Source organism: Salminus brasiliensis, chromosome 8 (genome assembly GCF_030463535.1).
Source record: "Salminus brasiliensis chromosome 8, fSalBra1.hap2, whole genome shotgun sequence".
Taxonomy (NCBI): Eukaryota; Metazoa; Chordata; class Actinopteri; order Characiformes; family Bryconidae; genus Salminus; species Salminus brasiliensis.
In genome coordinates this window covers 42,135,493-42,147,449 of record NC_132885.1, presented here as the reverse complement: position 1 = coordinate 42,147,449, position 11,957 = coordinate 42,135,493, and the positions used below count along the sequence as shown (strand labels likewise).

Genomic DNA, 11,957 nt, shown 5'->3' with positions numbered 1-11,957 from the left:
TTAATACATTTGAGTTCCAACTTTATCGGCACTTCATATAAAATACAACTCCCACAGTGCCTTTCGGCGCCGTCTTCTCGCGCCAGGCTCGTGCAGCCCGTCAGAAGTGCGGCTAGCTCGGCGCTAATGGAGGATTTAATGGATTTAATGGATTTAACGGAGTTTTGTGGTGAAATTCTCCACTTTTCTCACATTTGAAAGGAAATCCTGTGGTAATGTTTAGTCTGGCCTCCGCACTTCTGGTGAGTTCATCAACTGCTCGCGGTCTGTTTACAGGTTGCTATGGTTACGGGCTCGCGAGTTCAGCTGAACGTTAGCTAGCTAGCTATATCGATATGGTCAGTGTATCGATAATCAGCTTGGTCCCCCGTGTTTCCCCCTCAGCGCCATGAACGGGTACGAGCTGATCCGGCAGATCGGGCACGGCGCGTTCGGGAAAGCGCTTCTGGTCAAAGAGAGAAGCGGGAACGCGCGTCCCTGTGTCGTCAAGCAGATCAGCTGGAGCCGGGTGAGTGCGCGTTCACGCTGCTCCCATCCAGCAGTCCCACCACTCCTCAGTACTCGGGGGGCGGGGGGCTTGGTGGGTTCCAGGTGGGCATGGGCTCTGCGTGGGTTTGGACCCAAATGGACCATATTCCTACACCCCACTCTCATATGCAGTGTACAGTGATGGAGATGGAGCTCATGTTGAACCACTCCACTACTGGTCCAAACTCTGACCCAGGTGGGACCCTCGTGGGCATCCATATGTGGGGCCAACCTGGAACCCCTGGAGAAACATTTCTCCCATGTTATCTGGGTCTAGCTCACGCCTGGTGTAAGGCATGGTGCCAGTAGGTTGAGAGTCCTATTCTATTGGCAGTACTTCTCAACAGGGACTAGCAGCAGCATGCATTCATTAGAAGGCGTGTCCACAAACATTTGGACATATAGAGTAGCTATGCTCGTCTCTTTACGCTGCACCTGTCTCTCTCTCTCTTTTGTCTCTTCTAGATGTCTCCTCGGGAAAGAGAAGCCTCCAAAAAGGAGGTGACTCTGCTGTCCAGGATGAAGCATCCGAACATCGTGGCCTTCTTTAGGTCATTTAATGGTCAGTGATCTTCCACATTGTCACTCATGTATCACTGTAGCTCCTCAGCAACCTGCTCAGCAACCATTGCCTACTGTTAATGAAATGCACCGGTCGGTAAGAGAATTGATCAGCGCAGGTATTATCAATAATCAGTATTTCTGTGTGACCATTGTTATGGGTAGTCTGTGATGTGTGATATGTGTGTGTGTGTGTGTGTGTGTGTGTGTGTGTGTCAGAGAAAAATAATCTCTACATAGTGATGGAGTACTGTGATGGGGGGGACCTCATGAAGAAAATCACCATGCAAAGGGGGCAGCCGTTCACAGAACAGCAGGTGAGAAATATGGTATATGTAGTATTTCTATAGTATTTCTATATATATTCTCAATAACGCTCTTGGCTCTTGAATGCAACCAAATCCTCACAGCAGTGCTCCTCCAAAATCTAGTAGAAAGTCTTCTTTCATGGGCAGTAGAGGCAGTTACTCCAACAGAAGCAGGAGAAACTCTTTTTAATAGCCTTGATTTCAGAAGAAACTGGGAATGAGTAGGTGTCCCAGTACTTTTGTCCATATAGTATTTTTGTCCTGAAGGTTTATGGAAGCAAATACACACAAATTATTATGTCTGTTGTGTTTGTGCAGATAGTGGACTGGTTTGTTCAGATTTGTCTGGGGCTAAAACACATCCACGACAGGAAGGTCCTGCACAGAGACATCAAAGCTCAGGTATTTTTATTTAATTAATATATTATATTCATTCATTTAATTTAATTTGATTTAAGAGGCACATTTCACTTAATTCTCACCAGCACTCAAAATTCACAGACGTGATTAAAGTCACAGCAATATTATATTCGGCTGTTATATTAGAGTTGTTATATTAGAGCAGTAATTAACATGAATGGTGATGGAAGTGGGCTTTACTCATACAAGAAATACACTGTCCAAATGTTTGTGGATACTGAGTGCAAAAAGGGGTCTGTTTGTGCCTTTCTGTATTATAAAACACACAGTTATTGTACACAGGCAACATATGTGAAATTCTACTAATATAAATTTTTAATTAATTTATTTATTTTATAAATAAAACCTTGCAGAATATCTTCCTCACCCAAGGAGGTGTTAAAGTCAAGCTGGGAGACTTCGGCATCGCCAGATTGTTAAACAAGTGAGTCTGTCTGTTTCTCAGTGTGTGTGTGTGTGTTTGTGTAATATAATTTAGTACAATTTTATCAAAAACTAGATGGTTATTACACACCCTCTGTGTACCTGTGGTGTGCCTATTAAACCTAAAAACTCACAACACAGCTGATTGGCTGGAATGCATTATCAAAGGGCTCCTGGGTGGCCCAACAGTCTAAGTGTTGGCTCTGTCATCAGGTTGCAGATAAATCAATGCTGGTTGATGATCCGTCCTTGGTCTTTTCACCTGGTAGTGTTCATACTGAGCCCTGAGTCCATATGTCTGTGTTGCAGCACGGTGGAGCTGGCGAGAACCTGCGTTGGGACCCCATACTACCTGTCTCCTGAGATCTGCGAGAACAGGCCATATAACAACAAAACGTACGTAAACTGAGCTGCCTTTCATCTAAGCAGAAACCTTAGAAATGGGGGCATTTATCCTGATGGACCACATAAACCTTTTTTATTCCAGTGTGAGATTTTTAAAGGCATCTTAAATCTTGAGTGTTTTCTCTCTCTCAGTGATATGTGGTCTCTTGGATGTGTTCTATATGAGCTCTGCACACTCAGACACCCGGTAAGTGCCAGCATAAACCCTCCATACACACACACACACTTACAAAGGTTTGTTAGAAACCTTTTTGTAATAAAAACTTAAATAATAAAATTAATGGAATTAAATGAATTATTGAATTAAGTAAATTTCATTTTTTTCTATGTCAGTTGTTTATTATGAAGTAATGAAATACAAGATATAAAAATTATATATATAATTTTATATATATATTATATATATATATATAACATTCAGTCATTTTAATATGTATAATGTAAGTAAATTGAAAACAAATATAATTACATAAATACATAGAAATAAAAAAAACATAATTAAAAGTAAACTTAAATTGTTATAATTCTAAGTAAAGTTTAAAAAAGTGAAAAATCTGAGCAACACATTTCAGAACATAGAAGTTCACACACTCTGGTTTTGGTGTCCACTGTAAATTCTCTTATACTCACTGAACCTCACTGAAGTAGCAGTGTGTATATGTGTGTGTGTCTGTGTGTGTGTGTGCATGGCACTAGTTTGAAGGCAGCAGTCTACGGCAGCTAATAGTGAGGATCTGCAGGGGGCGCTATGCACCAGTGTCGCAGCGCTACAGTGCTGAGCTCAGGCTGCTGCTGTCACAGTTGTTTAAGGTCAGCCCGTGGGACCGACCCTCCGTCAACTCACTGCTCAAAAGGCCACTTCTGCACACACACATCAGCAAGCATCTGGACCCTCAGGTAACACACACACACACACACACACACACACACACACACACACACTCTCACAGACTATTGTTGTTATTATATCAAGATCAGCGGTACCTCCTTTGCTCTCTCTGTGTTACAGCTAATGGAAGAGGAGTTTAGTCACACAGTTCTGCACAGAGTCAAGCCTGTAGCACAGCCCGTCCCCAAACACAACGCAGGTACTCAACACAGGCCTAAACACAACACAAAGTACCCAACACAGTCCTAAACAGAGCACAGCTACCCAACACAGTCCTAAGCACAGCACAGCTACCCAACACAGTCCTAAGCACAGCACAGCTACCCAACACAGTCCTAAGCACAGCACAGCTACCTAACACAGTCCTAAGCACAGCACAGCTACCTAACACAGTCCTAAGCACAGCACAGCTACCCAACACAGTCCTAAGCACAGCACAGCTACCCAACACAGTCCTAAGCACAGCGCAGGTAGGTAAAAATATCCTAAATTAACAGTATCTACACAACAGTACTACTGAACAGATCTCTCCCTTTCTTAAAGTCCCCAGAGTCTCACCGAGGCCTGGACCTTCAGTGAGCAAGCTGCCACCCAGACCAGCATGGAGGAACGCTGCTGCCAAGCCTTCCAGCCCTCATTATAAGGTGCCTTCAGCTTTTCACTGTTGTATCTTTACAGTATGGTTAATGGTAATTAAATGTAATGCAATATGCTGTAACAGGACAGTGCTGTATGTGAGTGTGTTGTTATTTTTTTTAATTCTTTAAAAATTATAATAACTTTAATTATTGTTGTATAATGTCTCATTGTCAGCCAGTGCATGGCCATGTGGAAGTGGAAAAGGGCAGGGCAGGGAAACCCAAGGTTCAGTTTGAACCCAAGCGGGATGTTCGTCCTCAACTCTACGGGCAGTTCCATGCCCAGTTGGAGCGGCTGCAGCACCGCCCTCCACTTCCTCCTGCAGTACTTGATCCAACTGAACCAGAGAGGCCACCTGGCTTCTGCCCCGACAGGTTAAATGCTCCGGAGCCGTACCAGCTGTGAGTATGTGCATTGTAGTTGAGTGCCCCCTACGCTTCCTGTAGTGTATTACAGTCTGTCAGAATGAGCGTGTGGATCATATGAACATTCAACCAGATCAGATTTTGATTTCTTTGTGTGTGTCACCAGTGTGGCAGCAGCAAGAGACGAATACCTGCAGAGGAGACAAGAAGCCAATCAGTACAAACTGAGAGCAGAAAAGCAGCTGGTGAGAACACTTCCCCATCTACACTCTGAATGTAATCGAAGTAGTTTGTATATTGATTAACTATATTTGGGTCATTTTTTTGGACAAATCATCATCTCCTCAAACATTTTAAAGGCCTTAACGAGCGCTTGCGTGCAGGGTCTGAGGCCAACCACAGCAGACAACGAACGCTACAGACATTTGGGTCAGCCACAGCATCATGAAGAGAAAGCCACTCCACCTAAGCAGGTTCCACAAGAGAAACTACACGGACAACAGGTACTGCAGTGTGTGTGTGGAATTGTGTATGTTAGTACATTAAGTACAGGCTTATCAATCAAAATCAAACCCAAGACTGCAAACTTAATCAAATAGTATTATTATCAATATTATTCTTATTATTATTCATTTTAATGTCTTAAAATGAAATGAGCGCAGCTGAAGCATGTTTACATTCCTGCTGTAAAGAGAAGGAATAGGATACTGTTGTGAGGAACTGAACTGAACTAAGGGTGTGTGTGTGTGTGTGTGTGTGTGTGGAAGGAGTATCTGAGACAATTGCAGGAAATCAGGCAACGTTACCAGGACGAGGTCAGAGTTATGAGACGGAAAGCTGACGCTGAGGTAGTACATACACACTCTCCCTACAGTCACAGAGTCAACAGTCGATCAGCCAAGACATGTTTGCTAACAAACACTGGACCTAGACTCATCAACGCCCCCAAAAACATTCGTCTCTCAACCCGTCTCTCGAAACTAAATGGTAAACGGATGCAGTTCAGTTTAATACACAGTGTGACTTACACTACATGTCCAAATGTTTTTGGACACCCCTTCTAATGAATGCATTCCGCTACTTTAAGTTGCAGCCATTGCTGACACACAGCTTGTCTAGTCCCTGTAGGTTTTGAGGTTTTTGGGGGCGTGTTTAGAGAGATGAGATAGGTGGCTGTCTAGCTGGGCTCAGTGAGGGCTCGTTTCCCTAAAGCATCCGGCACCATCACGGTGGTGTAAACTTTGTAAACACACATTGTGCCCCTCCACAGGCCCAGCTGAAGCCAGGTGGCACATACGTGGTGGAGCGTCCTGAAGAGAAACAAACATGCATGTCCAAAGAAGAGCAGAAGGTGAACACACACACACACACACTCACTCACTCACACACATATATACATAAGGTGGGCTGAGGCTGATGTATTTTCTTTACAGCCTGTTGACATGGAGAAAGCTCTGAAGAAGATTCTTGAACAGAGCCAGAGAGAGAGGAGAGAGCTGCAGAAGAAACACAAAGACAAGGTACCCACGCAGTCCAGAAGCCGGTCCCGCTCCTCAGCTCTGATCAGCTCTGAACCCAGTCTAATTGTCTTTGTTTTTTCACACAGAAAGGAATCATGTTTGAGATCAAGCTGCAGGACAGGGAGCTGGAGAGAAACGAAGAGAAAAGACAGCAGAAAAGCCATGAAGACAAACTGGAGGAGGTAATAGTTAGCCACAGTTACATACAAAGATTTTATGATTATTATTAGGATTAGGGGTCTAAATCCTTTGCCCAGTACTGTATATTAATATAATATCTCTGCTTTTATTAAATAGTATCAATACATGGAGCCCCAATTTTAAATAAATTATTATTAATTTATTACTACTTTAATGTGTATCAAGCCCATTGTAAGATCGATATGTTATCAAAATGCGGTTCAGTTTTGAGCCACACGGTGGTGCTGTTTCTTTCTGATGAAAGCAAGACTTCTGTTTAATATGTACATTATAGGGAGTTCTTAGAATTTTTTTGAATTATTTTAATACCACTTATAACGTTCATGTGGGATTATAAACTAAAAACAAGCCTTTTTCTATTAACAGTTAATTGGCGAACTGTACGGAAGTATTAGCGTAATTTTGCTGTAGTTATTGAGGTAGATTTTAGCTACATATATATCATAACAGTGCGTGTGTTTGTTTTTCTGTGTGTTTCAGGAGGATCCGCTGAATCAAACGCTGCGGTTCGATGCAGAACTGGAGCTCCAACTGTGGAACAGGCCAACCCGAGAGACTGAGGTCAGTGCAGAGGTCAGACCTGAGGAAGGCCTGGAGCAAGGTGGAGGAGATGAGGACATGAAAAGAGGAGTGTGGAGACGGGAGGCTCCTCAGACTCTGCTGAATGCTCTGGCCAACATGGAGGTGTCCTCTCTCGGCTCTACCGCATGTTCAACCCATCTAGGTGTGCGGGACACACACACACATGAACAATCTACAGAAGGTTTTCCACATTAGAAGTCAAAAATTATTTTATAAAGAACTATCTTCAAAGAAATTCCACACTAAGCAAAAACGGGTTCTATGGAGTGCTATGGACGGGTTCCTAACTCTTTATGACGCAGCCAAGACCCATTTAAAGCATCCAACTGGTTGTTTCAGTTGTAATGCATTGACTCATGTATGTGTGAAGTTGTTTATTTATTTACTTGTTTGTTTGTTTGTTTGCTGATGGTTTTAGGTGGAGCTGCTCAGCAGGAAGTAAAGGAGCAGCGGAAGCAGTGGATGAACCACCCCCCGAATACACTCCTAAAGGCTTTAGCTGAGGCCCAGCTCACCTGCTCCACACTGGGTAACGATCAGTGACACTGGCTGATAATAAAACACTTATTGATATACGTACATATACACCCACCAGCCATAACATTAAAACCACGGACAGAACTGAAGATATGAAGAACACTGATGATCTGGTTCCAGAGGCTACATCTGTCAAGGGACGGATCTATTAGACAGCAAGTGAACAGTCAGTTCTTGAAGGTTATGTGTTAAATAAGTTAAATAAGGAGACACTTTGATAAGACCCGCACTGTGATGTTCTAGACAACTCTATGGTCTCCAGAACGTCAGGCAGGTCTTGTGGGGTATGCAGTGGTCAGTACCTACCAAAAGTGCTCCAAGGAAGGACAACTGGTGAACCAGCGACATGGTCATGGTTCTCAAGGCTCTCACTGACGCTCATGGAGGCCCCGCCCACCTCACAACTTACAGGACTTAAAGGATCTGCTGCTAACGTTAGTCTAGGTGCCGGACACCACAGCAGGACACCTTCAGAGGTTTTGTGGAATCATGCCTCATAAGCTCAGATGTGTTGTGACAGCGGCACAAGGAGAGCCTACACAGAATTAGGTAGGTGATTTTGACGATTATCATAATGATAATATTTTTTTCTTGTCAGGGGCGACCCTGTCATGTGACGAAAGCACTGCAAACGAAGAGGAGGAGGACGAGGAGGCGGCTGAAGGTGCAAATAGAAACTCTGCAGGTGATAAAAGAAAAGAAAAGGGGTTGAGGGGGGTTAAGAGTTCAGATCCCGAGGCATGCTGCTTCATAGTGCGCCAACTGTGCTCTATCTGATTCGGGCCACTGATGGCAAAGGGGCTCAGGATTGGAACTCTCCACCTCCTGGACCATAGTGGTAGCGCATTAGACCACTAAGCCATTCAGAGCTTCATCATGGCATGATTTACTGTACTAATGAAAATATATTCTATACATACTTTGTATCTCTATCTTTCTATTTTCTGCCTTCTTTCACTTCTTCAGGGACGAGCCTGCCATGTGACAAAGATGCTGCAAAGGGAGCAAGAAAGGAGGATGATGAGGAGGCTGCTGAAGGTGCAAAAACAAACTCTGCTGCTGCTGCTGCTGATGATGATGATGATGATGAGGAGGACTCCGACATAGACGTAGATGTAGATGAGGAGCGCCTGGAACCCAGATCAGACGACGATGATACGTGAGTGTGTCTGGGTGGATGGTATGGTTTCACACTATTTGGACAAAAGTATTGGGACACCTGCTCATTCATTGTTTGTTCCAATTAAAAAGAGCTGATCTTGCTTCTGTTGGAGTAACTGTCTCTACTGTCCAGAGAAGAAGACTTTCTACTAGATTCTGGAGGAGCATTGCTGTGAGGATTTGATTGCATTTAGCAACAGGAGCGTTCGTGAGATCAGGATCAGGAACAGTTCTTCCTCTGCTCCACAGCTCAATGCTGGGGGGCTTTATACCCCTCTAGCCCACGCCTGGCATTAGGCAGCATGGAGCCAATAGAAGACTAGACAAGCTGTGTGTCAGCAATGGGTGCAACTTAAAGTGGCTGAATACATTCATTATAAGAAGTGTCCATAAATATTTGGACATATAGTGTATGATGTAATATGATTACTAGAATCTACCAGCAGGAAGCATGCGGGATCTAATCTCTGCGTCTTACCTCTCCGTTAATTCCTCAGGAACTTTGAGGAGTCCGAGGACGAGCTGAGAGAGGAGGTTGCCGACTCCATGAGGAATCTCTTCACTGAAGAGGACGATGTGGGTCAGAGCACCGTAGATGGAGATCCCAGTGTGCAGCTGGTAGAGGAGATGGGGGAGAGTGGTGATATAGAAGGTACAGATTCCTCCACACGAGCGGCTCGGGAAACAGGATCACAGCTCCAGGCTGGGCAGAGTGAGGCAGTACAGCACCTGAACCCAGAAGAGGACCTGAACCAGCATGTGGGACCAGGAGGAGAGCAGTAGAGGCATCTCTGATTCTAACTTCACATACAGCACTGTTCAGAGGTTTTATGCCCTAACCCCATCCCTCTACCCCTGTCTCTCAGCAGTGAGAGGGTTCTACTGTAGGAGCTCCAGATCTCATCAGATCAGATAAAGCAGCTGAACATGAATCCAGTAAAAAGGAGAAACAAGAGCTTCTCATTCTGAAGAAAGTAGTGAGATCTTGTCGGTGAGCTAGTCTGAAGAACAGAGCTCGGTTCCTCCAGGTTTCTCCTGGACGCCCCCCAGTCCAGCCAGCACAGCGTGGAGGATGTGTTCAACTCCATCAGCAGCAGCAGCAGCAGCAGCAGCAGCTCACCTGATTTACCATCATTAAGCCCTGATTTACCACCAAACCAGGTGTTGATCTGAGGAGAACTCTAAATAATACTAGACTCCATGAGAGAGGAGAACTTTGGAGATGCTCTAATGATGAACACAGTGATGGAGAACCACTACTCTAATATTAGGAGATAAACACCTACTGCCCAGATAAGCAGCTTTACATGCTGATGTACACAGGGGACTAAAACCTCTGCGTTTACTGGAGCTTTTCTGGGGCCTTTTCACAGTCAGCACTGTCACCTGTATTGCTTTGTGTTACCTTAAATGGTATTTTTTTTCCTCCAAATTTAGTTCCTCTAGCTGGGACCCTGTCCCAGGATGCTGGTAGTGTTGGGAGGCTGAAGAATCCACCAACGTTTATTAGACAGCTGAACACGTTAGAGGAGAACACTAACTGCCAGCTAACCGACACTACACTCTACCCACCCAGAGAGAGCGAGGCAAATGACACCCTCTGGGACTTGCAGCCACGGATGGCTGTGGTATCACCAGTAATTGAACATGCCTCGTCCTGTAAAAGTGGCTCTCACAGGTACAGTCAAACCAAAGCCAGCACTGAAGTCAGGAACAGCGAGAATCGTCCAGAATAGTATCCTGGTCCTGACTCTTCCGCCCCTCAGGGCATGTTGTTAGGTCCTGAGGGGTGGTATGATGGCTGTATTGAATTGCTGTGATATTGTTTTTCAGTTTTGGGAGATTTTGACAGATATATGAGACATAATGACCATAAAATAGCAGTGTTCCTGTTACCGGGCTATTTTTATTCGGTTTGGTGCGCCGTACACATGGCATCCACGTTTGATCGTCAAAATATATTCAAAGTAAACTAAAATATTTTTTTTCTGTAAATGTGATTTGTGTCTGATTAATGTTTACAATCCTGTAAGATTTCCTTTGATATAATTATCAGAGAAGAAAATGTTGGAACAAGCTTCTTTTTATTCTTTATACTTTCAGTAAAGAGAAGCGGCTCGCTGGAGGCTTGGGATCATTAGCATTAATAACAACTTAAGGGGCCGAAATCGTGTAACTTATGGTGTGTGTGTGTGTGTGTGTGTGTGTTTATGTTCAAAAACGAGCCGGGATTCATTTCCCACCCTCTCTTTATCCACTACAATACAACAGGCTGTTGTTACTATACCTTTAAGACTGATGTATATAAATGAGGTCTGTTCTGATTGGCTTTCAGAGATCCGGGTCCGAGCCTCTTTTGAGCAAGTTAGTGGCAACAGTGGCAAGGAAAAACTCCCTCGGGTCAAGAGGAAGAGACCTTGAGAGGAACCAAGACTTAAAAGGGGAACCCATCCTCCTCAGGTCGACACCGGATCATAATAATAATTATTATTTAATAATAAATAAATATAAATAATAATAATAATAATAATAATAATAAAGCAGTGGTGGCTCAGCGGTTAGAGCACTGGGTTATTGATAACAGGGTTGTGGGTTCGATTCCCGGGCTCGGCAAGCTGCCACTGTTGGGCCCTTGAGCAAGGCCCTTTACCCTCTCTGCTCCCCGGGCGCTGGAGTTGGCTGCCCACCGCTCTGGGTGTGCGTGTACTCACTGCCCCTAACACATGTGTGTGTGTGAGTGTTCACTACCACATATGGGTTAAATGCGGAGGATACATTTACAAATACAGGCACCTTTACCTTTACCTTTAAAATGAGAAAATGTGTCAAAAAGATGAAAGTGTGAGTGAGATGATAAAGTGCAGCAGGGTAGTGGAGAGTTGGGAAAGAGAGAGAGAGACAATAAGAAACACAAGGGGTTCAGAGGAGCACAGCAAAAAAAATAAAAAAATAAAATAAAATTAGGGGGGTCATACAACGGGACAAGGTCCAATGGGTAGGCAGAAGAAAGGGACTGATGTTCGGACTGTAAAGGAAGCAGATTAGAGAGACAGCAGTACTGATCAGAACCTGTAATCGGACCTGTAATCAGACCCGTACAGAACAGGGTTAGTATGAAATTTAATACAAACAATCAAACAAAAAACACATCTAATAGACAAATACATTAATAAATTAACTAAAGCAGCCAATTTCTGGACAGTTTTCCCGGCCATAAGTGCTGTTTTTTTGGGCCTAGTTTGCATGAATGTGAACCTCATGGACTAAAAAGTTGAAAAAATGAATGAAAATGAATTATTAAATTATACTTAATGCGTTTTATTTAGTAGCGTTGAAATTTCAGTTTTGAGTGTTAATGAGTTTTAATAAAGTCTGAGACCCTCTTCTCCGCTCTGCAGTGTTTCGATCCTCCCCCCGG

General features: G+C 43.9%; 2 protein-coding genes across 2 annotated transcripts in view; one reads left to right on the top strand and one right to left on the bottom strand.

Annotated features, from left to right (window-relative positions):
- The window catches only part of rpl31 (ribosomal protein L31), a 177,071-nt gene that overhangs the window by 73,612 nt on the left and 91,502 nt on the right, over window positions 1-11,957 (bottom strand). The gene's annotated exons all lie outside the window — the stretch shown is intronic.
- LOC140561445 (serine/threonine-protein kinase Nek5) lies at window positions 98-10,538 on the top strand. Its single transcript, XM_072686659.1, has 23 exons — window positions 98-242; window positions 385-508; window positions 994-1,090; window positions 1,309-1,406; window positions 1,716-1,799; window positions 2,171-2,241; window positions 2,550-2,636; window positions 2,778-2,832; window positions 3,342-3,542; window positions 3,655-3,733; window positions 4,078-4,178; window positions 4,348-4,574; window positions 4,705-4,783; window positions 4,922-5,041; window positions 5,306-5,386; window positions 5,809-5,889; window positions 5,972-6,058; window positions 6,145-6,240; window positions 6,740-6,983; window positions 7,260-7,370; window positions 7,977-8,063; window positions 8,345-8,537; window positions 9,037-10,538. Exons 2-23 carry the CDS (start codon window positions 389-391, stop codon window positions 9,320-9,322), a joined length of 2,685 nt encoding a protein of 894 aa, XP_072542760.1. The 5' UTR covers window positions 98-242; window positions 385-388; the 3' UTR covers window positions 9,323-10,538.